The 27,743-nt window shown below is 38.3% G+C and overlaps 1 protein-coding gene across 6 annotated transcripts; it reads right to left on the minus strand.

The window, feature by feature from the left end:
• Window positions 1–13,814: 13,814 nt before the first annotated feature.
• On the minus strand, window positions 13,815–26,934 carry TM4SF18 (transmembrane 4 L six family member 18). 6 transcript variants are annotated; one of them, XR_013413415.1, is made up of 7 exons: window positions 26,734–26,933; window positions 26,430–26,623; window positions 23,026–23,115; window positions 21,801–21,943; window positions 17,591–17,771; window positions 16,662–16,826; window positions 13,815–15,577 (listed from the first exon to the last, which is right to left on the minus strand). XR_013413415.1 is itself a non-coding variant. In XM_015131760.3 (6 exons), exons 2-6 carry the CDS (start codon window positions 26,604–26,606, stop codon window positions 16,812–16,814), a joined length of 606 nt encoding a protein of 201 aa, XP_014987246.1. In that variant the 5' UTR covers window positions 26,607–26,623; window positions 26,734–26,934; the 3' UTR covers window positions 13,815–16,811.
• Between the last annotated feature and the right edge of the window lie 809 nt (window positions 26,935–27,743).

A 27,743-nucleotide genomic window follows, 5' to 3' on the forward strand; every position in this document is an offset into this window, starting at 1 on the left:
TCCTTTCCAATTCATATGTCTTTTATTTATTTCTCTTGCCTGATGGCTCTAGCTATTCAGTACTGTACTGAATCACAGTGGTGAAAGTGGGCACACTTGTGTTTCAGGTCTTAGAGGAAAAGCTTTCCCCCATTCAGTATAATACTAGCTGTAGGTCTGTTGTATATGGCTTTTATTATGTTGAGGTATGTTCCTGCTATACCCAGTTTTTTTTTAATTGGGTTGGTGCAAAAATAATTGAGGTTTTCACAATTAAAAGTAATGGCAAAAACTGCAATTACTTTTGCACCAACCTAATATCATGAAAGGATGTTGAATTTTGTCAAATGCTTTTTCATCATCAATTAAAATGATCATTTGGTTTTTGTCCTTCTTTCTGTTGATATTGTGTATCACCTTGATTGATTTGCATGTGTTGAACCATCCTTCCATCCCAGGATATCCACTTGGTCGTGATGAATGATCTTGTTATAATAATGTGCTGTTGAATTTGGTTTGCTAGCATATTGTTGGGGATTTTTGCATCAGTATTCATCAGGGATATTGGCTTGTAGTTTTATTTTTATTATGTGTGTGTTTGTCTAGTTTGGGTATCGGGGCCTTGTAAAATGAGTTTGGAAGTGTTCTCTCCTCCTGTATTTTTTTTGGAATAGTTTGAGTAGGATTGGTATTAATTCTTCTTTAAATGTTTGATAGAATTCAGCAGTGAAGTCATCTGGTCCCAGGCTTCTCTTTGCTAGGAAACTTTTTATTATGGCTTTGGTTTTACTATTTGTTATTGGTCTGTTCAGGTTTTGGATTTCTTCATGATTCAATCTTGGGCAATTGTATGTGCCTAGAAATGTATCCATTTCTTCCAGATTTTCCAATTTATTGGCTTATAGTTACTCATAGTAGCCACCAATGATCTTTTGAATTTCTGTGGTATTGGTTGTAATGTCTCCTTTTTCATTTCTGATTTTATTTATTTGAGGCTTCTCTCTTTTTTCTTGGTTAGTTTGGCTAAAGGTTTATCTTTTCAAAAAACCAACTTCTTGTTTTGTTGATTTTTTGTACTGTTTTCTTCATTTCAATTTCTTTTATTTCTGCTCTGATCTTATTTCTTTGATTCTACTAATTTTGGATTTGGTTTGCTCTTGTTTTTCTAGTTAAGAAGCATCATTATGTTATTTATTTGAAGCTTTTCTTCTTTTTTGATGTAGATTCTTATAGCTATGAACTTCCTTCTTAGTACTGCTTTTGCTGTATCCAGTAGGTTTTGATATGTTCTGTTTCCTTTATCATTTGTTTCAATAAACTTTTTAATTTTCTTCTTAATTTCTTTATTGACTCACTGGTCATTCAGGAGCATATTTTTTAATTTCTATGTATTTGTATAGTTTCCAAGATTCTTCTTGTTATTGATTTCTAGTTTTATTCCAATGTGGTCAGAGAAGATGCTTTACATTATTTCAATTTTTTAAATGTTTTACAACTTGTTTTGTGGCCTAATATATGGTCTATCCTTAAGAATGATCCATTTGCTGAGAAGAATGTATATTCTGTAGCTGTTGGATGAAATGTTCTATAAATATCTGTTGGATCCATTTGGTCTATAGTGCAGATTAAGCCCAATGTTTCTTGGTTGATTTTTTTCCCTGGAAGACCTGTCCAAAGCTGAAAGTGGGGTGCTGAAATCCTTAGCTATTATTTTATTGGGGCCTATCTCTCTCTTTATCTTCATATGTTGCTTTATATATCTGGGTATATAAATATATCTGGGTATAAAAATACTCCAAAGTTGGGTGTTTATATATTTACAATTGTTATATCATCTTGCTCAATTGACCTCTTTATTATTATGTAATGACTTTCTTTGTCTCTTATAGTTTTTGACTTGAAATCTATTTTGTCCAATATAAGTATAGCTACTCCTCCTCATTTTTGGTTTTATTGGCATGGAATATCTCTTTCCATCTCTTTATTTTCAATCTATGTGTGTCTTTATGGGTGAAGTGTGTTTCTTATCAAAAACATATCACGGGGTCTTGTTTCTGTATCCATTCATCCACTCTATGTCTTTTGATTGGAGAATTTAGTCCATTTATACTCAATTTTATTATTGATAAGTAAGGACTTACTCCTGCCATTTTGTTATTTGTTTTCTGGTTGTTTTGTGGTATTCTTTTATTTCTTTCCTTCCTTCATTGCTTCCTGTCTTCCTTTTAGTGAAGGTGATTTTCTCTAATGGTGTGATTTGATTTTTTGCTTTTTATTTTGTGTGTATCTGCCGTATATTTTTTTGATTTGAGGTTACCACAAGGCCTGCAAATACTATCGTATAACCTATTATTTTAAACTGACAACAACTTAACACTGATTGCATAAACAAGTAAACAAAAAGAAAAATAATAAAAACCCTATGCTTTAACTTCATCTCCCCACTTTTTCACTTTCTGTTGTTTATGTCTTATTGTGCTGTTTATGTCTTGAAAGGTTGTCGTCATTATTATTTTTGAGTGGTTCATCTTTTAGTCATTCTACTTAAGGGTAGTTTACGCACTACAATTACAGTATTACAATATTCTGTGTCTTTCTGTGTACTTACTATTACCTATGAGTTTTGTAGGTAATTATTGTACCTAGAAATTGTACCTTCAGATAATTGCTTATTGCTGTTAGTGTTCCTTTCTTTCAGCTTGAAGAACTCTGTTTGGTATTTCTTGTAGGAAAAGGTCTAGTGTTGATGAAATCACTCAAGTTTTGTTTGTCTGGGAAAATTTATTTCTAATTCATGTTTGAAGCATATTTTCACCAGATATGCTATTCTACAGTAAAAGGTTTTTCTTCAGTACTTTAAATATGTCATGCCACACTGATAAGATTTCCACTAAAAAGTCTGCTGCCAGATATATTGGAGCTCCATTGTATGTTATTTGTTTCTTTTCTCTTGCTGCTTTTAGGGTACTTTCTTTATCTTTGGCCTTTGGGAGTTTGGTTATTGAATGCATTGAGATAGTCCTATAGATTAAATCTGCTTGGCGTTCTATAACCTTCTTGTGCTTAAATGTTGATATCTTTCTCTAGGCATGGGAGGGTATCTGTTACTATCCTTTCAAATAAAGTTTCTACCCCTATCTCTTTCTCTTTACCACCACTTTCAGGCCAATAACTCTCAGATTTGTTCTTCCAAGGCTATATCCTAGATGTTGTATATGTGCTTTATTCTTTTTCATTTGCCTCCCTTGACCATGTATTTTCAAATAACCCGCCATCAAGCTGACTAATTCTCTCTTCTACTTGATAAATTCTGCTGGTGAGAGACTCTGATGCATCCTTCAGTATGTCAATTTCATTTTTGAACTCCAGAATTACTGCTTGATTCTTTTAAATTGTTTCAATCTCCTTGTTGGCCAGGTGCAATGGCTCGTGCCTGTAATCCCAGCACTTTGGGAGGCCAAAGCAGGCAGATCACTTGAGGTCAGGAGTTTGAGACCAGCTTGGTCAACATGGTGAAACTCGGTCTGTACCAAAAAATACAAAAATTAGCTGGACATGGTGGCACATTCCTGTAGTCTCAGCTACTTGGGAAGCCAAGGCACAAGAATTGCTTGAACCCTGAGCCCGAGGCTTCAAGGAACTGAGATCATGCCACTGCACTTCAGCCTGGGTGACAGAGTGAAACTCTGTCTCAAAAAAATTATTTAAATTTCTTTATTAAATTATCTGATATAATTCTGAATTTATTCTCTGTGATATCTTGAATTTTTTTGTTTCCCCAACACAGCTATTTTGAATTCTCTGTCTGAAAGGTCACATATCTCTCTCTACAGAAATGGTCCCTGGTGCCTTATTTAGATCATGTGGTTAGGTCGTGTTTTCCTGAATAGACTTGATGTTTGTGGATGTTTGTCAGTGTCTGGGCTCTGCAGAGTTAGATATTTACTGTAGTCTTTTGCAGTCTAGGCTTGTTTGTACCTGTCCTTAGGAAGGCTTTTCAAGTATTTGAAGGGATTGGGTGTTGTGATCTAAACTGTATCAGCATTAGGGAGCACCCCAAGCTTCATAATGCTATAGTTCTTGCAAACTTGTAGAGGAACTCCCTTGGTGGTCTTGAATAAGATCTGGAAAAATTCTCTTGATTACAAAGCAGAGACTCTTGGTCTCTTCCCTTACTTTCTCCCAAGCAAATGGAATGTCTCTCTGTACTGAGCTCCATAGAACTAGGGATGGGGTGACACAAGGACCCCTGTGGCCACCAATACTGGGACCGTGCTGAGTCAGACCTGAAACTAGCACAGCACTGGGTCCGCCCCAGGCCCACTTAAGACCCTTAGGGCTACTGCCTGTGTTCACTTAAGACCCTTAGGGTTCTACAGTCACCAGGTGGTGAAGCCATCCAGGCTTGTGTCCTTCCCTTCAGAGTGGCAAGTTCCCCCAGGCCCTGGGTGGGTCCAGAGATCCTGTCTGAGAGGCAGGAACTCAAGTTAAAAACCTTAGAAATCTACCTGGTGCTTTTTCTGTTGGAGCTAAGCTGGCACTCAAACACTGAGACAAAGTCCTTTCCACTCTTCCTTCCTCTTTTCATAGGCCGAGGAGCCTCTCCCCATGGCTACCACCGTCACAAGCCCTTGGGGACTACTGCCAGGGTGCTAATGATGTTCACTTAAGGCCCAAGGGCTCTTCTGTCAACTTACAGTGAACACTGCCAGGCCTGAGTCTCACCTTTCAACACAGTGGGCTCCCCTCTGGCCCAGGGCAGGTCCAGAAATGCCACCCAAGTGTCAAGACCTACAACTGGGGACCCCAAGAGCCTGCTTGGTGCTCTACATTACTGTCATTGAGCTGGTACCTAAGATGCAAGACAAAGTTCCCTTTAGTTTGCTCTCTGCTTTACTCAAGCAGAAGGAGTCTTTCTTCTTAGCCACCATAGCTGGGAATGTGCTGGTTCTCACCTGAAGCCAGCACATCTCAGAGTCTCACCCAAGGCCCATGGTGTCTTGCTGATGGTTATTCAGGGCCTGAGGGCTCTTTAGTCAGCAGGTGATGAATCCTGGAAAGACTAGTTCCTTATATTCAAGGCAATGGGTTCCCTTTTTGCCCAAGGTGTGTCAAGAGACATCATCCTGGAGCTGGGGCCTGGAATGGGGGCCTCATGACTCTGTCCAGTGCCCTATCCTACTGTGGCTGAGCTGGTATCCAAGATGCAAGATGAAGTTCTCTTTACTCCTCTCTCTTCTCCTCAAGTAGAAGGAAAGAGTCACTTTCACTGCTACAAGCTGTGCTGCCTGGCGTTGGGGGAAGGGTGGTACCATCATTCTCTTAGCCACCCTGACTGGTGTCTCACTAGGTTATGTGCTGCCCAAGTTCACTGCCTCCCAGCTCAGCACAGCACTAGTACTTGCGTAGGAGTTGCAATCCTTGCAGCCTAGACTGCCTTTCATTTATTTGGGATCCCAGAGCACTTTAGCCCATGGTGGCACTCAACTTGGTCACTTGAAGAAGGTGGTGTCTGCCAGAGCTCTTCATTATAAAGGTATCTTTCTCCTTTTGTAATTTATAAGTAATCTCAAAGGTAAGATTTTGCTATCAAATGAATATCTTAATACCCAAGCACATTTTCATTTCATCTTAGTATTATTCATTCATAACTCCTTAACACAGTGGATCAGATCCTAGTTCTGATCTCTGGGCTCCAAAAATTTGTAATTAATGAAGTTTAATCTCGCCTGAGCTCCTGATGCCTTGGAGTCTTCCCCTCTGGCTATCAGCTCAGGTCTTCCTGTTCAAAGGAACTCATCCCTAGAGTTTTTCTAGTGCTATAGAATCTGACCCAAGATGCCAGAAACTGCCTCCAGGATTCTTGCACGTGTTTTTCATTCAATCTCTCTGTCCTTATGCCTACAGCTGGGTCCCTCTGCACTTTGCCAAACTAGATAAAAAGGAAAGGCCTAGAGCTCAGAGGCAGAACAAAGAGACTTACCCTCTCATATTCAAGAACACTAAGAGACTTTTAGGAACCTCATTTTTCAGCTCAAGTGAACATGAAGGACTGTCCCATAGGAAGCAGTGTTTGTACTTACTAGAGTTCCCATCATGGTAGACTTGATGGATTCCCTAGAGCAGCAGGACTCAGCTAACATATTCTAGCCTGACATCTGAGGTAGAAGCTCCCATGTTCCATTCATTTCCCAGGCTTCTCGTTTCTAGGGTCTTTTTTTCTCCTAGATCCCTCATGAATAGCTTCATCTGGATGCCCTAAGGCCGAGAAAGCTCCTTCAGTTCCCATTTAGCAGGGTTTTGTGTCCTTTATCCTCAGAGGAAATTCCAGCTCCCAGCCCAAGGAAACCTAAACAAGCTCCAACTACCAATGAGTGCCTTCTGTTATATCCTTACTAGGTATAGTGTTTCTGGAAGTGGAGAAACAGAACTACACTGAAGATAAAAGGGGGGTGGGGGAGCCCAGAAGCTGTATCGAGTTCCCTGTAAGGATTTCAGTCTCCAAATTTGTCTATAGACCCAAGTGAGTTCCTCTCAATATGTTTAGATTCACTCAACTATATTAGTCTTTGTGCCTAGAGTGTTAGGTTGTGAGCTCTACCACAACCAAGGTTCTCAAAGGTACTTAAACATCTGAAGGCAGATGGAGCAGAACCAGATCTGGGTTATACAGAGGTTACTTACAAATTTTGGAGAATATGATAAAGGCCCCAAGACCTCAGTATTAACATCAGTTCTTCAGCTACTGTGCTCGAGGCTTTTTGTAAACTTGAATTCCTCAAGTTTCTTCCAATAAGACCTTTTGTAAAAAATCCAGAACTTATTGCTAAAGACCCAGCAATAGCCAGAGTGACACTGGAATCTACCTTGGTGAATACAACTCATCTCCTGGAAAATACTCTCTCCTGTATCATGTATCACCTATATTTCTAACACTAAACAATACATTGTTTATTTTTGAAGAAAGAGGAATAACAAGTAATATGGTTTGGGTCTGTGTCCCCACCCAAATCTCATATTGAAATGTAATCTCCAATGTTAGAGGTGGGACCTGGTGGGAGGTGATTGGATTGTGGGGGCAGATTTCTCATGAATGGTTTAGTACCATCTCCTTGGTACTGGTCTTGTGATAGTGAGTGAGCTCTTGCAATATCTGGTCATTTAAAAGTGTGTGGCACCTCCCTCCTCTCTCTTTTGCTCCTGGTCTTACCATGTGAAATGCCTGCTCCCCTGCCTTCTGCCATGATTGTAAGTTTCCTGAGGCGTCCCCAGAAGCTGAGCAGATGTCGGCATCATGCTTCCTGCACAACCTGCTGAAACATGAGACAATTAAACCACTTTTTTTATAAATTACCCAGTCTCAGGTATTTCCTTATAGCAATGTGAGAATGTACTAATCCAGCAAGTATAACCTAGTCTCAATCAGTTTAGAAGTTTATCCTGCCAAGGTTGGGGTATGCTTGGGAAATTAGTCTGTATCTTTCTCCAAAGATGATTTTGAGGGATTCAGTATTTAAAGGGAAAAAGCAGCTGGAGGGGAAAATGAAGGGTATCGTCACAATACTGAATCCACATGTTGCAAGAGAAAATAAGCAGATGGGGAATAGTCAGTTCTGTATCCATCTCATACTCAGTAAATCAGGACTTTACATGAGATGAGGTGAACACAGAACAGTTGCCTGTGAAAATATTTAACCTTTATTCTGTAGTTGTTTACTTAGGAACAAAAGGAAAGGCAGCTTCTTGCATGACTCAGCTTTCAGCTTAAATTTTCCTTTTGGCATAGTGAATTAGGTTCCCAAGTTTTATTTTCCTTTCACAAAACTATTTGTGAGAAAAGGGCAACTGTGCTACTGTTTGATGAAGGTTCCTGGGAGAAGATCAGCTGAGGTGTTTTTTTAAGTCACAGTTTGGTTTCAGCTACCTGAAGTTTTAAGAGTCTTGGAAAGTCAAGGGTGACTTCTGCTAAACACAGGGCTCGCCAGAGTCAGAGAGGCTAGCAAGCTTGTGGTTTGGACCAGGTACTAAATATTTGACAAGAGTATGCCAGGCGTGATGAGCTCCTGTCTTTTCCCCTTTAAAGCTCCCATGGCCTAACTCCAGCTCTCAGAAGTAGGCCAAGAGAAGCACTTCTGTGTAGGAAAATGAGTGTTCTTAGCTGATTCAAACAGAAGAATGTGGAAGGGAAAGCAGGAACATCTTCAGCACAAAGTTAAGTCAAGCCAAGCAAAGATGAGACTCTCACCCAGGCATGCTTTCCTGAAGTTAAAAGAAATGTATGTACATTGGTAGCAGGGATCTTGCTGACGAGCACTCTTGGCGTAGCTAACTCTCAGGTCACACGGCTCCCATGGACTGATTGCTCTACACCTGCTGAACGGCTGTCATTCTGGGATGCTCTTTCCTGGGCATTCCTCTTGCCTCTCTCTTGTGCCTTGTTTCCTGAATCCCATTTCTTCCTGTTCTTGGAAGAAGAGGAAATCTCTCATTTTGGTGGAGTGCATTCTCCATTGGCTTCTTGGGAGGGAGAGTTTTTGAGAATCTGTTCATTTGAAAATGTGAAAATCATGGAAATAATTTTCTTCAGAATTTTAAAGGCATTGCTCCACAGTCTTAATCCAGTTTAGCTATTCAGAAGTCTAAAGCCAATGTAATTCCCTACACTTTCTTTGTGACCTTTGCTATTTCTCTTGGAGGCTTGTAACTATCCATATCACCTCAGAGTTTTAAAATAGTGAATTATGCCTTCCAATCCTATGTTCTTTCAAGAAATTCCTATTACTTGGGCTGGGACTACATAGCCTGACTGGCTTTCTAATTTTCTTAGCTTTTTTCTCCATTAAAAAAGACCTCTTATTCTTTTTGCTTTAGTCTCTGGATGATTCCTTGACTTCATTTCACAAATTTTTGATTGAGTTTCTCATTTATGCTATCTTATTTTTAAATCTCAAGAATTATTTTTGTGTTACTCTGTGAATGGGCTTTTATTAAAGCATTTTCATATTGCTTCCTGAACAGAGGATCATTTATTACCCCTCTAAGAATATTGATAACAGTTTTTAAAAAAGTTTTCTTCTCTCCAAGATTGTTTCATCCAAATTGATCTTTTAAAAAATTGTTCTTTAGAAAAACATACTAAGGGTCAATAAAATAAAAAGTTGGTTTTTTGAAAGGGTAGACCACTAGCTAGATTAACAAAAAAAAAAAAAAAGAAAGAAGATCCAAACAAGCACAATTAGAAATTAATAAAGGTGACATCAAAATAGATCCCACAGAAATACAAAAGAGCTTCAGAAGCTACTATGAGCATATCTATTTGCATAAACTAGAGGAAATGAATAAATTTATGGAAACACAAGGAATTGAACAAGGAAGAATGAACAAAGTTGAACAAGGAAGGAACAGAAATATTGAATAGAACAGAAACAAGTAATGAAATTGAAGCAGTAATTAAAAACCTACCAGTCAAAAAAGCCCTGAACTGAGGAAGAGGGACTCCTCCTTAACTTATTCTATGAAATCGGTGTCATCCTGATACCAAAAATCTATCAAGGAACAATAAAAAAAGAAAGTGACATTCCAATATCCCTGATGAACATAGATGCAAAAATCCTCAACAAAATACTAGCAAACCAAATCCAGCAGCACATCAAAAAGTTATTTCAAGTGGGCTTTATTCCTGGGATGTAAGGTTCAACATATATAAATCAATAAATGTAATTTACCACATAAGCAGAATTAAAAAGAAAAACCATATGATCATCTCAACGATGCAGAAAAAATATTCAATAAAGTCCAACATCCCTTCATGATAAAAACCCTCAACAAACTAGGTATCAAAAGAGCATACTTTAAAGTAGTAAGAGCCTCTATGACAAACACACAGCTAACATCACACTGAATGGGAAAAAGCTGGAAGCTTTCCCCCTAAGAACTGGAACAAGGTACCGACTCTCACTACTCCTGTTCAGCATAGTAATGGAAGTCTTAACCAGAACAATCAGGCAAGAGAAAGAAATAAAAGGCATCCAAATAGAAAATGAGGAAATTAAATGACCCCCCTCTTTGCTGAGGATATGATCTATACCTAGAAAATCCAAAAGATTCCACCAAAAGGCTCCTAGACCTGGTAAACAAATCCAGGAAAGTCTGTGAACACAAAAATCAATGTACAAAATTTAGTAGCATTTCTGTACACTGATAACATTCAAGCTGAGAACCAAATCAAGAATGCAATTCTATTTACAATAGCCACACACACACACACACCCACACACACTCAAATAACCTGGAAATACATCTAACCAAAGAGGTGAACTATGTCTGTGAGGAAAACTACAAAACACTGCTGCAAGAAATAATAGATGACACAAATAAATGGAAAATCATTCCATGCTCACAGGTTGAGAGAATCAGTATTATTAAAATTTCCATACTGCCCAAAGCAATTTACAGATTCAACACTATTCCTATCAAATAACCAGCATCATTTTTCACAAAATTAGAAAAACTATTTTAAAATTTATATGCAACCCAAAAAGCGCCCAAATAGTCAAAGCAATCCTGGGCAAAAAGAACAAAGCCAGTTCAAACTGTAATACAAGGCTGTAGTAACTATGAATAGAACATCATGGTACCGGTACAAAAATAGATACATAGACCAATGCACCAGAATAGTGACCCCTGAAATAAAGCCACAACCCTACAACCAACTGATCTTTGACAAAGTTGACAAAAAATAAACAATGCAGAAAGGATACCCTATTCAATAGATGCTGCTGGGATAGCTGGCTAACCATATGCAGAGGAATCTAGGTGAGAATCTGTTTCGTTATCTTTTCCAGTTACTAGAGGCCTCACACTCCTCGGTTTGTGCCCCTTCCTTCATGGTCAATGCCAGCAGTGTAGCGACTTCTCTCTTCTCTGATTCCTACTTCCATCTTTACATATTTTCTCTCTGAATCTAATACTGTTACCTCCCTCTACAAGGACTGTATGATTACATTGGGCTCCCCTGGAAAATCCAGAAACCCCCCGCCCCCCATTTTAAGATCCTTAATTTAATCACAACCGCAAAATGCATTTCCTTTCTTTCCTGTGTAACATATTCACAGGTCTCATGGATTAGGATATGGCATTTTGTTTATTTAGCCTACTACAGCCAGTATCTAAAATCTTCCCCTGGTACTGGGCAGACTCGCTAGAGAGTCTCCAGCTGGGAAGGTTAAGCTCTGACTGGCCGCCAGCGTTCTGAGATCTGAGTGGGTTAAGACTGCTTTGTGGGGGGAGTGCCTCAGCATTCATCCTTCAGGATATACCACTTACTTAATTCTTCTGATTTTTGGGATTGTATTCACATCTTTAGTGAATCTAGTTTCCTCCAACTCAGAGAAGACCATCTATTTTACCCTGTCCAGAGAATTTTCAGATGCCAGTCACTTCCCAGTGGCATGGAGAGGAGAAAGGATGCAGGGACTCACAGAATTCCTGTTTTAATGGTCTTCCTTCACTTCGAGGTCCAGAGGGCTCTGACACTATCAATTTGGGAGTCTCTGGAAAATTCTGAGGTATAAATCAGGTAGCCTTCAGCTTCCCCCACTGACAGCTCAAGATTCTCATGTTTCTTGAGTTGGTTTGATCAGTTACTTGTCATCAATATGTTTTGTAGCTTCCAAAATTTTATTTCTTTTGACACCTCTCCTAATCTCCCCATATTTGTGGTTTTATGTCTTAAAAAAAAAACTTTTATTGTAAATTTAGTGTGATTTTAGGCAGAGTGAAATGTGTGTGTGTGTGTGTGTGTGTGTATGTGTGTGTGTTTTCATCTTAACCCAGATCAAGCATTTTATCTGAATTGGTTAAAGTTCCTTGAACTGACTAGGCATGGTGTGATCTCTGACCTCGGTAGCCAGGCACCACATCCAGTGCTCTTTCTAACATAAAAAGATTTCAGTGGCCAGGTTTGTGTATCTTGCCCTGCCTGTCCAGCTGCACACACTCAAACTTGACTCCTTAACTTGATTTCCTGCCATAGATCTCGGTTCTTCTAGAACTGGAATCTTGTCCTTAATTTTCAGCTTCATCTCACAAAGCAGGAAGCAGAGCTAGCAGGATTCTTTCTGAATACAAATAGTTATGGTTTTCACAATAATAACCTTGGATTGCCCCTATTCCTTATAGCTTTCCAAAGGGATGGAAATGTATAGGTCAGAGGCAGGGGTTTTAGGAATCTGAATATGATGTCTGCTAAGCTCACAGTCTACAAGTACATGACAAAAGGTAAGGCAGTGCCGGCCTCTTGTGCACTTTGTCTAGCCTAACAATGCCTATCTACCTTCACCTTCTTTCTCTCCTAAAATGGCTGACCCTTTGCTGTCTCTATGACCCTATGACCTTTCTCCATCCCCTTCCCCTTCTGTTGTTTTTGTGGCATTTCCATGTCCCCACCATCCCAAATCTGCTCCAACTGCACCTGGGTTCTGATTTAAGTCACCCAGGCACTAAGAGCTTTACATGTTTGAACTCAATTAATCTTCACAACAACGCTATTATCATTCCTGTTTTACAGACTCAGAAACTGATGCTCACAGAGGTTAAGTAAACTTGACCAAAGTCACACACCTAATAAGGCAGAACCCAGATTCAAACCCAAGCAACTTGACTCCAAAGTACATCTTTATTCCACTGTGCTATAGGCCACTTATAAATCATATCTATGTGCCAAATACTGTTTTCTGATATGTATATCAATAAAAGTATAAAATTACTCTCTCTATATATTCATTTAATCCTCACAGCAACCCTAAATCAAGCAAAGAACCAAACAGAATATTGAAGACCTGAACAAAATTAACGACTTGACCTAATATTAGTACACATATAGAATTCTGACCTCCATATTTGGAGAAAACACATAATTTTACAGCACATAGAACATTTACAAAAAGTAATCATAAAATAAATCTTAAAAACTTTCAAATTATCGGAATCATACAGACCACTTTCTATGATCACAATACAATTAAGTTCAAAATCACAAAAACATAACATAAACTCATATACTTGGAAAGTTTTTTGTTTGTTTGTTTGTTTGTTTTGAGATGGAGTCTCACACCGTTGCCCGGGCTGGAGTACAGTGGCACAATCGTGGCTCACTGCAACCTCCGCCTCCCAGGTTCAAGAGATTCTCCACCTCAGCCTCCCAGGTAGCTGGGATTACAGGCACCCACTACCAAGTCTGGCTAATTTTTTGTATTTTTAGTAGAGATAGGGTTTCACTATGTTGGCCAGGCTGGTCTCGAACTCCTGATCTTGTGATCCGCCCTCCTTGGCTTCTCAAAGCGCTGGGATTACAGGCATGAGCCACTGCACCCAGCCATATACTTGGAAATTTTAAAGCGCGTTAAAAACCTCATGGAACAAAAAATAAATCATAAAGAAAACTAGAAAATATTTATAACTAAACAAGGAAAATGCAACATTTTAAAGCTTGTGAGATTCAGCCAAAATGGTAATTAAAGAAAAATGTCTAGTCTTAAATGCTTGTTTTAAGAAAAAGAAAGTTAGAAAATCAATAAGCTAGGTATTCAATTTAAGAAGTTAGGAAAATAACAATGAGACAGAAGCAAGGAGAATAGTAGATAAATAATAAGTGCAGAAATGCATAAAACATAAATCATTCTCAATTAGGATTAGCTGGTAATACTCTCTTTCAGGATTAGGAAGTAGAAAGATTATTTCTGGAAAGGGTAAGAGAAGGCCAGTCACACACATACCTATATGTATTTTCTATTTTAACTCCTTAAATGAATTTTACAGAAAGAATTAGAGGACCATTGCTTTTAAAATGACATTTATTTTTTCTAATAATTCAGGTACATAACACATTTTCAAAGGGAAATTTGAAAATACTGAACAATGTAAATAAAAGAGATATAACTAACTCATAGTCCTATCATCAGGAGATAATTATTAAGTATTAACTTGTATATACTTACGCTTTCTTTTTTCAGCCTATAGCATCTGGTATCCCATCTAAGTAATAACCTGGCCCAATCCTGCTTAAGCTTCCAATATTAGGCATTTTCAGGGTGTTATGACCACAGATGATGTAACTATTAACTTTTAAATATTTTTCTGGTCTTTACATATCTGAAGGTTTATGCATGTCTACATGTAATTATATGGTTACTTAATTAAAAATTTGGCTTCAAACTGTATACATATATTTGGTTTTTGAGTTTTTTTCCTTTTTACTTTGAATTCACAAGGATATGAAACACACATATTCAGCTTTTTTTGTGTTCAGCTTTTTTGTATTCAGCTTTTTTTACTTAAAATTGCATAATTAGCATATACTCTTCAAATATAGAATATTTGGTGGCTGTGTTAAAATTTAATTTTCCTGATAGAGATATCATGCTGCATTTGGCTGTACCCCTGATGTGTCCAATGCTGTGTTGGAGTCATTCAGCAAACATCTATTCATAGTCCATTCAATGTATGGTGCCATGCTGAATCTAAACAAGAGATAGACAGTCTGAAAATATCTGACAAACCGATGAGGTGGACCTTCCAGAAGTCTATTTACAAGAGGGCTGAGGAGACTCTGGGAGAATCTTTAACAAGATGGTCCTGGATATGACTAGCTTACGGACTTGATAGAGAAATCCTGGGCTGTCAGAGAGGAGAGGTCACTCTGAGTACAACATGGTGTTTGTAGCGTGGTTTTGTCTCCTGGCCCAAGTCCTTCGGATCTCATGTTTAAGTTCTTTGGAAACTAAAGTGTTATTGAATGAAGCTCCGTAAAACTTTGGAGCCTAAGCATCTTTGTCTTAGCATCCCTCCAACCCAACATCTGGAAAAGGGAGACTTTGGTTCGGTCATTTTGGTTGCAATAGGCAGAGCTGCACTGATTTAGTGGTGGGGTTTACTGAAATGATCAGCACAGTGACAAAGAAGAAAGACTATCTAGGAATCCAAGAACAGAAACCAGGCCTAGTGTACACTGTCACTGTGGGCAAAGGCAGTTTTAGGAACTTTTGGAGCAGAAGTTCACATATCTTCCTTTTAATAGGATACCGTTATTAAAATGAACCAGATACTCTCTCTAAATATTGGCTTCCTTCTTCATCCTTTAACCACTTTTTGATGGTAATACTCCAGTTGCTTCATTCTTGGCTTCCTAGTTCAAATTCTCATGCTTGAATAACCACCAGTCTTGCTTGGATAGTCTTTTACTCCATCCTAAGTCAGAGGCCATTAGCAAGACAATAGGCTGCCGAAGACTCTGGGGCTTGCCCCAGTTCAGTCAGCTGGTCCCAGAGCATGAAGGTCACGTGGTATACAACATGGCTTGCTTTCAAGATGCTTGTTTCAGCAAAAGCTGTAAACAGGGCTTAAAGGCAGCTGTTGGCGCAGCAGGCATCAAGGAGAAAGATATTCTCTTCCGTATCCCCCCAGCCTACTCCCTGGCTTTGGCACAGAGCAGGTGTTGACAGACCATTGTTGACAGTGTCCATGGAGGAGACAAATGGGGAAATAGCAGAAGTGTTGAGGCCCAGTGCACCTGTGATGGAAGCGGTGTTCAGCAGCATAACTACAGGAAGCAGAAAACCTGGTATGAGCATTCAACACTGAGTGCCTACTGGCTCCACTGTGTAGTGGGTCCTATGGATGGTGGGAAAATATAAGATGTGGCTACTGTCCCGGAGGAAGTCATGGCATGTATAGGTGGAAAATTTGTAAGTGTTCTACTTTTTAATTACTTTAAAAATAAATATAGGTACTGGTACCTCCCCCTGACACAGGTATTGACTGGTCAGTGGTCATTTTCTCTTGCCCATTGAGCATGTTCCCTAGCTGCTCACTTATTTTAAGGCTACCTCTTCTAGTCCATCACACTCACCATTAGGAGTCAGAAAGGAAGAGCAAGAGTTTAGATTGTATAAGTTTATATAAAACTCTTTTTGGCTTATCTATATCACTACTTTCCTCATTGAATGTTGAATGGAAGTGTCATTTCATGATGTTTGCAAATAATGTTGAGGAATGTGGAAAGAGCATATGCCTTAAAGTTTGGAAAAATAAAAAAAAATTTAATAGTGAAAATATGAGTTTAGAAAATATTTATAGTAAAACATATTCAATAAAGAAATCTTGGAAAATATAGAAAAGTGGGAAGAAGGGCCATCAATGCCCCAAACCAAGCATAATTGGCATTTTGTTATATTTCCTTTTAGATTTAGTTTCATCCTAAATTTTGATTATTAGTGCTTCATTTGCTTTAAATAGTTATACTGTAAACATGAATTTGTGACCTGTTTTTTGATTTAGTATTTATAATTTCAAAAACATAATTTGTAATGACTATAATTTTACAACCATTTAGTACTCTTTATTTTTTATTTACTTTATTTTTTAGTATCAGAAAGCATTTACAGTATGTACCACTCTTTACTTAATCCTTCCTCTGAATTTAGAATTTTGAGGTGTTTCTAATTTTCTAGAATATTAAATAATGCTGCAATATACATATTTGCATAAAGTTTTCTCTCATATTCTTATTTACTTCCCTAGTATAGATTCTTGGAAATGGATTTGTTTGATGAAAGGGCAGAAATATTTCTGAAGTTCCTGATGCATATTGCTTAAAAAACATTCTAAATGAAAGAGTGGCATACTTGCATGTGCAGTGAGGACTGCAAATTTTACAAATAAACACCAAATGGAGAAAGCACCATCATTTCAATATTGTCCTTAAGTCTACACAGTTGATATAATATTTAGATAGATGGCCATGTCTTGATAATGGAAAACATTTTTGTCCTTATTCAAATGATTCCAGGCTATAGGAAAAAAGGAAAAACAAAGTGATTAAAGTTATAAACTTGGCTTGATTAGTAATCCATAATCCAGGTAGCAACATAAACTTATATTTCATATTCAAAATATGATAGAACAGAAACACATCTCTTAGAAATTTGTAGGAAAGGTATTACACATTCTATGTTGCTAAACAAAATACAAGAGATCTCATTCATAATTTTTCTTCTCACTGGACTTGTTGATAGCAGTTTCAACCATAACTAAATTAACATTAGTATTTTAGCAGATGAAGTAGAAGTAATTTCAATAGGATAAATACATATTTCCCTTCTTCTTCAAAAGCACTCACTATGCACTCAAGATAAAGGTTTGTTAGTTGAATGTAGCAGCATTCAGAAGAGAAGTTATTTCAATGAGATAAGGTTAGGAGCCTTTGCTTATCTTATGAACAGGGAAATTCTTGATAAATGGTAAAATTTCTTCATGCTTTGAGTTATCTCTATGTAGAATACTAAAACATTGCTCATTCAAAACACTTATGAAGCCTTACCATACAACAAGAAATGCAGATTTTACAATTACTGAGTTGATTCAACCCTTATACATAAGCCAAGACACATTGGGATATCAGAAAAAAATGAGATAGTAGAGCTTGAATAAAGATGAGGGCAATAGAAATGGGGGGAAAGTGATGGAATTCTAGAGTCTTTTCAGAAAGCCTCATTGAATCCTGGGAAGTGGGGATAATATGGATGAGCTACAGGTGCCCATGAGAATCTGTTACCTGGATGATCACTGAATAGCTTCCACACAGTATCTTGGATAATTGCATGGCTACTCTGATGAGGCAGATGATCACTTGAAGCCCACTGAGGGTTATGAGAATGGAAAATAAAATGATGTTCCACTCCACAACATGTGCAGGTTCCAGGCACTGAATCCATATGCTGGAATCTGTAAGGAAACTGAGAGAAACCCATGGCCAAATCTACATACTGGGTCCAAGGAAGAAAGCTACAGGTATTTGTATGTTTGAGAAATTACTGTGTGACTAAAATATATAGTTATTAGATATGAATTAATGTATTTTAAAAACCATTCAGATACACATATTGGACACATCATATGCATAGCACTGAGCTAGATACATAGTTTATTATAAATGTTGTGCTTGCCTTACCACCCTCATGGCCTCTCCATTTTTCTTTCTCCCTCTTCCATTTCTTTCCTACTTCCTTCTTTTTTACTCTTTCTGCCCCTTTATTTATCTCCTACCTTCTAATGCTCCAGGAAATAGAGACACTCTGAGAATTACTTTATATTGCCAATAGCTCTTGTCTCCAATGGGAATGAGCACTGAATATGAAATCAGAATTCCTGGATCTGTAGGATGTTGAGCAAAGAACTTTACCCTTCTGGCCTACAGACTCTTATCTTGATAATGGGGTTAAATATCTAACCACAGAGTAATTGTGAATATTTGGTAAGAGTGTGTATACAAGTGGTTTGGAACCTGTAAAGTACAACACGGATGTGGTTTTCTGTTAAATTTCCCTAGACCTATCTCATATCCCCATTGGCCCCTATCTCCATCTCAGCCGCCAGGGAAATGAGTCCCTCCAGATCCCTTGTCTAGACTGTTCCTAGTACATGCTCTGCACAGATCATCTAGCAATTTAAAACAAGATGACTTGCAATGTTGCAGGAAATCAGGGACCCCGAATGGACGGACCGGCTGGACCTGTGGCAGATGAACATAAATTGTGAAGATTTCATGGACATTTATCAATTCCCAAATAATTCTTTTATAATTTCTTACACCTGTCTTTACTCTCTTAATCCTGCTATCTTTGTAAGCTGAGGATGTACGTCACCTCAGGACTACGGTGATAATTGTGTTAACTGTACAAATTGATTGTAAAACATGTGTGTTTGAACAATATGAAATCAGTGCACCTTGAAAAAGAACAGAATAACAGCAATTTTTAGGAAACAAGAGAAGACAACCATAATGTCTGACTGCCTAAGGGGTTGGGCAAAAAGAGCCATATTTTTCTTCTTGCAGAGAGCCTATAAACAGACATGCAGGTAGGAGAGATATCACTAAATTCTTTTCCCAGCAAGGACTATTAATATTAATACCCTGGGAAATGAATGCATTCCTTGGGGGACGTCTATAAATGGCCACTCTGGGAATGTCTGTCTTATGTGGTTGAGATAAAGACTGAGATATGCCCTGGTCTCCTGCAGTACCCTCAGGCTTACTAGGGTTGGGAAACTCTGCCCTGGTAAATTTGTGGTCAGACCAGTTCTCTGCTCTCAAACCCTGTTTTCTGTTGTTTAAGACATTTATCAAGACAATACATGCACTGCTGAACATCAACCCTTATCAGTAGTTCTGCTTTTGTCCTTTGCCTTGTGATCTTTGTTAGACCCTTATTAGTAGTTCTGCTTTTTGCCCTTTGAAGTATGTGATCTTTGTACCTACTCCCTGTTCTTACACCCCCTCCCCTTTTGAAACCCTTAATAAAAATTTGCTGATCTGAGACTCAGGTGGGCATCATGGTCCTACCGATATGTGATGTCACCCCTGGCAGCCCAGCTGTAAAATTTCTCTCTTTGTACTCTTTCTCTTTATTTCTCAGCCAGCCAACACTTATGGAAAATAGAAAGAACCTACACTGAAATATTGGCAGGAGTTCCCCCGATATTGCAAGGCTCTTGTTTTTTTCCCAGACTATGATACTGTTTAATCCTTCTTGTAAACTGCAGAGGGGCATAAGTGCCCTGGCAGGGTTGGGGAGGAACATAGAAGCTTGCCCTGACACCCACTCCCTCCACTACCTCCACACGCAGCTCTATGGCAGCATTTACTTCATTCATTGTAATTCTATCTGTATCTGTATATCTCTTTGTGGCTGCATCTGTATCTGCATCTATTTCTATTTCCTTAGCAGGCTGTGTACTCTGAGAGCACTGACTATGTTTTGTTCACTCTGAATTGCCAGGTCTAAGCTCTAAGATCACGCTTGACAAATTGTAAAGATCAGTTAAGTATTTGTTGAATGAAAACTAACTCAGGATCCTCACCAGCCACCATGGCAGTGACTAAACCTGCTGGCTACCTGGCAGGTGGGGAATGTCATGTGGCCTAAAGGAATATATAGGGAAATAATGTTAATAATAAAACCTGAAAATTTATCACATCACATTTGTCCATTACTTCCATTTAATTCTAAATTCTATGAGGTAGAAGTGATTATTGTCCCCAACTTACAGAGGCTCAAAGATAGCCAGATACTTGTCTAAGGTCGTGTAGCTTATAAGTAGGAGGGAGGGACTTGAATCTCGATCTATAACCACCAAAGACCTGTACTCCAATGGCAATGTTCATTCACCTTAAGGTTTCCATCTCAGTAGAATGTTCTGTCAGGTCTGTGTGAGTTTCTGGAGGGAAAGGACTCTGTGTGATTTACCTCTGATTCTCCAGTACTTAGTGCAAGGCTTGGACCTAGTCAGTGCTCAATGAATATTTGCTGAATAAATGCACAAATGAATAATTGATATGCACAATTCAATATTAACACCTGCTCCACACTGTATTTGTCAAGCCTTGGAAACTTCTTGAGGGGACCAGAGACTTAGCTTCCCTGTGTTGCCTCCTATCAATGTTTCACCTTTAAACATTTTTACATAGATGGAAACAGGTGAAAACAAGCCTCCGGGGCAGCTTAAGGGAGTAATGGAGGGGCATACAGGCAGCCTAGAGAGTCATGACTTAAAAGGGGAAGTTTTGATTTTGAGGTAGGGAAAAGTTCAGGGACTGATGGCATTAAAAAGGGTTCTTTCGCACCTAGTGGGAATTTCTACATTAGGGTCCTCTTTACTGAGCCCCGTCAATCCCCCAGGAGTGTCTCTTCCAATTTCTCAGGAAAGCCTGAGGTTATTGTCTAGGTTTTCCTGACCTGAGGGAGATTCATGTTTGCTAAGAAAGGTCATGGTATGTAGCACACTGTAAAAATCTTCAGAATGAAGGCAGGTACAGGCACAGAAGCAACTCTGCCATGCAGGCCTAGATGCACATGTAAGACCTCAGATGGACACAGGCCTTGAACAATAAAGCCAATCATGGAGAGTTGAGAAGAAAATATAACTTCCCCCAGTGAATGGTACAGACATTCCCTCATTTTACTCCATTAGAATTCTGAGCACAGGATAAAAACAAGGAGAGATTCAATGGACTTCTTCTGTATTTCTTTCTGGGCCCTGCTACCTCCTAATCTGCATCTGGTGCTGGGAATCCAATAAGCCCAGCACAAGGCTAGTGTGAGGCATTCTGAGATCTGGGTTTGGGTTGTGAGACTCCTGACTGAATTACTAGCCTTCTGAGCAAGACCACCTCTTTAGACACTTCTCCAGTAAAAACTGCATAAGCTCTGGCTCATTCCACAAACTCCTGCACCTAATCATGTCCCTGGATCACAGACTGCACTTTCCTGCTCACCCTGCCTTGTTTTATCTCTTTATCATCCCTCCTACTATAGCCCTGAGTGGCACCATCCAAGAGCACCATGGTTTCTCTCCTTCCCAAGCCCTTTCACAGTTGTAACAGACCACATGTCCAACCTGGCCACAAAACAAAACTGAGTTCCTGGATCCAGCCAGGCCATAAGCTCCAGCTGTTACCAGATCAGACCATAGTAACCACACGACTTTAATCTGAGGTAGGGAGAAACACACCTTTCATTTGGATAGCTCCATGACAGCCTCAAGACATTGAATGAAAATCGCATTAAAAGACTGAAGAAAAAAATCTAAACAAAGATCTGTGCAAGAACAAATTGGTCTGGATGTCAGTAAACTAACAGGAAGATTCTGCACTAAAACAGCCACATGGAACCCCAAAGTGATCATGGAAAATGAGCGTGAGCATGAGCATGAGGCCAGGTATTTCTGATTTTCTGACCTCCTTGGTTTGGGGAATTATTCCTTACCGTCCAGCAGTGCCTTCAAAAGCATACTCCCAGCCGTCAAGGGTGCGGCAATATGGCCCCTGGATCAGACCCAAGGCAGAGATGACCAGGCAGTATCCAGAAAAAGCAATTCCAAGGGAAGAAAAGATAATCGACAGCAGTGTCTAAATTAAAACACAGAAGCAGGTTAGTACCATAGAATGCAATGACAAGGGGATATTGTGGATAAATTATCAGATAACTACATTCCCCTATTCATCCAAGCTCATGCAGTCTATACAATACTATATGCCCACATACAAATAAAAAAAAAAAAGTAACCCAAACCTATTTGATCTTACAAATAAGTTTTTAAATAACATTTTGTTTGGCATCACATAGAGGTAACTAGGAAATTTACTAAATTTATTCTTTCCTTCTGGAATTATGATATCAAAATAATGATCACCTATTATGAAAATGCACCGAAGGACGTGATCAATCAACCCACAACTATCTATTGAAGACCTGTTATTTTCTAGGTAGAGTGGGTTCTCTATGCAAGTGTGAATAATGATGAAGAGGAGGAAGTGGATAAGGAGAATGGTAGAAATGCAAGAGCACTGGCTTAGAAAATTTGGTTGTATTATTCTTCCTGATACTATTTTAATTATTTTTAAAGTGCCAACTTAAAAAATGCACATCACATACACCCAACAACATGGATGAATCTAAAAATTATTATCCTGGATGAAAAAAAAACAGATAAAAAAAGACAAATACTGTGTGATTCCACATATATAAAATACAAACTAATCTATAATGACAAAAAGTAAATCAACGGTTAATCTTTTGGGATTGGCAGAAATATTCTGTTATCTTGACTGCAATGGTGGTTTCACGGGTATAGTCAACTGTTAAAACTCATGATATTGCATACTTTTAATGGATGCTATTTATTATATGTAATTTAGCCCTCAGTAAAGTTTATAAAGAGAAAATAGACTAATAGAAACTCAGTTAGGAAAAAGTAAGATTTCCTAATTTTAGGTATCTTTAAATGTTGATTTTCTGAAAGTGCATCAGTAGAACAAAGATGGAGGAAAGACTAAGCAAAATGGAAGATGATCTTGGCAGTAAATTCTTGATCTCTGTACCATACTCAACAGTAGTGAGGGTACAATACTGTCAATATTTTTGTGTTTCTGAGTGAGAGGAAAGAAAGCTGGAACCCACTCAACCATCCTCAAAAAACTATTGCTCTTACCACATATTTTTTGCTGCAGTTTTCACTCTGGCAACATTTATAGTTTTTATTATTCTCCAGTACCAGAAGAACTGTTGCTACTATAAGCATCTATAGGAGGGAAGACATAAAATGTTAGTAATGAAATGCTTGTTTACATTTGTGCTTATAATCAGAGGACAGTGACTTTAAGCATAGACTCTGGGGTCAGGTAGATCTGGATTTGAATCCAAGCTCTGCCACTTTCTAGCTGTGTGAATTTGAAACACCTTCTCTATAAAATCGTATCAAGAAGTTGTCATGAGGTAATATATGTGACATTTTGAGTATAGTGGTTGATTGATAGTAAGTGACTGATAAATGTTAGCTATCATTATCATGGTTAGCAACCATTGAAAGCTAATGATTAAGGAGAAGTAAATGGTATGGACATGAGAATACCACCCTGGGCAGCAAAACCTGCCTTTCTCAATGACCCAGTTGTGGAGAACCAAGGAAAATCATTCAGCAGGCTTGGTAGTTTGCCAACCTCTCTTCGTTTACTGTCCTCTGGGAATGCAGGTGAGAGGCTCAGTTAACCTGAAACCTATCTCTTTAAAGTGACTTCAATTTCCCCATGCATTCAAACCATCTCAGGTTTAAATTGTTTCACTGTGTTTTGTCTGTATCAAGCCAACAAAGTGGGAGAATCAATGCATCTTATTGCCTTTTTAAAATTTTATTTTAGGCAAAAGGCCAGAGCTCTGGAAAGAACATGTATTTCTTTACCATTATAATCTCTGGTTAGGCTAGATACAGACCATGAATTGCTTATGGGAAATTCTCCACCTGGTTTTTACTCTTACTATTCAGGACTGAATCCTACAGCTGAGTTCACTGTTATTTTACTCTTTGTAGCCAATGTTTCTAGTTTCCAAATTTCTTCAGCTTTCATTAATTTTTTTGTTCATTTAATTATTTACCTATATTCTTCTCCTTTTCTCCTAAAAGGATTTGATGCAGTTATAGTAATATATTTTAATAATTCCTGGAAAATGAAAAAAATAGAGAACAGGTTTCTTTTCCCAGTTTTAATTTTTACATGGAATATAAGCAAAAGAGTCCTATATTCCCCTCCTTCCAACATCGTTAGTTATGACAGACTGAAAGAAATTCGGGTCTAATCTTAGTTATGTCTTGCAGCTCTTCCATCTATTGCAATTGCATATTGAGGGAAACAATGATGAGACAAGGCCAAAGCATAGTAACCAGCTTCATTACAATACTGATAGAGATCATTAGACCTGGAGCCTGTAGTCTTATTGCTCAGGCATCAACTGTCGAAAGAGACACTGCCTTCTTTTTTTGTTTTAAAATATAACTGCAATATAGAGGAGTCAAGAATAATGGAGGTAAATTACACATAATTCCACCACCCTTGTGTGTCTTCATGCATTTATTTCTGGTGTTTTCCTACATGTGTCTATTTGACACAGCTGCAATAGTAATTTACCCACAACGTTGTTGTGCCTTTTTTCACTTAACCTGAAATAATGTGCATTTTCCATGTTGTTACATCTTCATAATTATAATTTTCACCACTGTATGAAGTCAATGTACCATAATTTATTTCACTACTTCTCTGTAAGATGCTTCTTCTAATTATTTGCTATTATACCAATGCAGCCACAATCATTTGTGCACATAGCTCTTTCCTTATTTTGGATGATTTCCTCAGAATAAATCATGAGACATAAGATTACTGAGTCAAATGACATAAGCATTTTCATGGATCTTGATATATTACACCAAACTCTTCCCCAAAAGACTGACACTTATTTGTAGTGCAGCCAACATTAGTTATGTACTTATTTCATAGCAGCTTCAATAGCATTGGATATTAATATTTTAAAGTTTATTAATTTAATATGCAAAATGAATAACTAAATGAAAATTGCTTTACAACATAGCTGTTCAAATATAATAATTAAACACCCCTAAAACACGTAGAAATAGATCATAATGAATTTTCTTCTACATTATTGGTGGTCTGATTAGCTTACAGTCCATAATGCACTATTATTGGGTATATACCCAAAGGATTATAAATCATCCTGCTATAAAGACACATGCACATGTATGTTTATTGCAGCACTATTCACAATAGCAAAGACTTGGAATCAACCCAAATGTCCATCAGTGATAGACTGGATTAAGAAAATGTGGCACATATACACCATGGAATGCTATGCAGCCACAAAAAAGGATGAATTTGTGCCCTTTGTAGGGACATGGATGCAGCTGGAAACCATCATTCTCAGCAAACTATCGCAAGAAAAGAAAACCAAACACCGCATGTTCTCACTCATAGGTGGGAATTGAACAATGAGATCACTTGGACACAGGAAGGGGAACATCACACACCGGGGCCTATTATGGGGAGGGAACGGGGGAAGGGATAGCATTAGGAGATATACCTAATGTAAATGACAAGTTAATGGGTACAGCACACCAACATGGCACATGTATACATATGTAACAAACCTGCACGTTGTGCACATGTACCCTAGAACTTAAACTATAATAATAAAAAAAAAGAATTAAAAAAAAAAAAAAAGAAATGACTTGACCAGGAAATTGTCTTTTCCTCTGAGTTGCCAACATGATTTACTATCAGTTTGTTTATTTTTAAAGAACACAAAGTCATCAGGAAAACGTTCATGGATTCTTACCATTGATAATTCAATTTACTTTTCAAAAACTCCCTCCATTATTAGGGTCTCAATGTAGGATTATTTAATGATGACACAGCTCATTCTTTAATAATCATAATTACAACAGTCACTGACTATCTACTACATGTCAGTCTCTCTCCTGGGCACTTTATCTATATATATATTTTATCTTGAAAAGAAAATGCCATTATTCACATTTTTCACATTAGAATACTGAGGCTCAAAGATACTGAGTCACGTGCTAAAGTTCCATGGCACAAACAACAGAACTTAGATTGACATGCAGGTTTGTCTGAATATCCAAGTTGCTGCTTTTTTTTCATGCTGTCCTAAAGCCCATTCAAGCTAGAAAGACATGAGTGCAGACAGAAAATCTGTTCTAGAAAACAGTAATGCCATTGAAGATCAAATAGCTTAAATTGATATGCAGTGTTCATGAGAACATACTCTTTTTACAGGCCAGTGTCCCACAGACTTTCATTAGGACTAATTTCCTGCATTACTGAAGCGGCATTGCTGAGCAGCTTATTGAAAACAGAGTTATGCCCCAAATCCTAGCAGATTACCTGCCCCTTCATCCCCATCCCTCTTTCAAATCCGACACCCAAGATTAGCAAATGATTTTTCCATTGTTCATTATTTTTACTAGGTACAAGGTAAGTTTCAATTACAACTCCCCCTTCTCTCCCAAGTCTCCAAAGTCACACTTACCATGACGCCTGAGAAACAGATTCCTTCAAAATACCACACGTAGTTGGTGAGTTTATTGCTGGATGCATAGGAAGTTTGCCCATTCGGGAAATACAATAATATGTTCACGATTATACTCCAAAGTGCAAGCGGAATCAGCAGACAACTTAAGCAGCCTCCACACTTCCGAGACCCCATTTTGCCCTGCTTAGAACCTGTGGGAGATTTCAAGAGTATACAGCCACAGAAAGTCTAGTTTTCTTCTTCCTACCTGACCTTTTTTCTCTCTCTTTTTTTTTGTTTTTTGTTTTTTGAGATTACCTACCACTTTCAGGGTCAGAGCCCTTCACTTCATATTCATGAGGAGCCGGGGAATTGGAATATATCCGCAGCCGACAATCTCAGTGTGAAATAGTGGTTTACTGTTTGGAGAACAATAGACAATGATCAACAACTGAAGAGCTGAGCTGGTCTTCATCCTGTGCCAAAGGAATGCGGTGTTTTTCACTGCTTTTTAAAATAAGTCATTTTCCTCTGGATTAAAGCACTGAAGGCTTAACCCTGACCCTGTGTTAAGAAGGAAGTTGGGGTGGGGACTGGGATTGAATGTAGTAAATTTCATCCAACAGTGGAGAGAGGGTTAAAGAGAAAACTACCAAGGAGGCTTATATTTAGAGCTTGATATGTTTGTTAAAATGTCCTGACTTTACCCTCTTTATGTATCTGTCTTTCACCTAATATGCTTTTTATGTGCTCACTATTCACCAAGCTTTGTTCAAATTGCAAGGGATACAGAAAGGACTGAGAAGGGAACTGGTGGATGAGAAAAACAAAATATCTTGGTTAGATCAGTACAGCTTTCCTTCCAAGAGTTTGCATCTATTATCTCTACCTCTCTGAAAAATCATAAAAGAAATAAATGTATATTTTCCCTACTATTAAGAAAACAAATGTAGGGCTGGCGCAGTGGTTCACTCCTGTAATCTCAGCACTTTGAGAGGCCGAGGCAGGTGGATCATCTGAGGTCAGGAGTTTGAGACCAGCCTGGCCAACATGGTGAAACCCGATCTCTACTAAAAATACAAATATTAGCCGGGCATGGTGGTGGGCGCCTGTAATCCCAGCTACTCCAGAGGCTGAGGCAGGAGAATCACTTGAACCTGGGAGATGGCGGTTGCAGTGAGCCGAGATCGTTCCACTGCACTCCATCCTGGGTGACAAAATGAGACTCTGTTTCAAGAAAGAAAGAAAGAAAGAAAGAAAGAAAGAAAGAAAGAAAGAAAGAAAGAAAGAAAGAAAGAAAGAAAGAAAGAAAGAAAGAAAGAAAAGAAAGAA

This window comes from Macaca mulatta, chromosome 2 (assembly GCF_049350105.2).
Source record: "Macaca mulatta isolate MMU2019108-1 chromosome 2, T2T-MMU8v2.0, whole genome shotgun sequence".
Lineage (NCBI taxonomy): Eukaryota > Metazoa > Chordata > Mammalia > Primates > Cercopithecidae > Macaca > Macaca mulatta.

Bases quoted from the DNA above. Each gene is read 5' to 3' on its own strand.
- TM4SF18 (XM_015131758.3), bottom strand. From the start codon at position 26,606: ATGGGGTCTCGGAAGTGTGGAGGCTGCTTAAGTTGTCTGCTGATTCCG. The intron at 21,944-23,025 runs GTAAGAGCAATA...GTTTTAATTTAG, and splicing joins ACTGCAGCAAAAAATATGTG to ACACTGCTGTCGATTATCTT. The intron at 17,772-21,800 runs GTAAGGAATAAT...GGTTTCTCTCAG, and splicing joins TTTGAAGGCACTGCTGGACG to TTTCCTTACAGATTCCAGCA.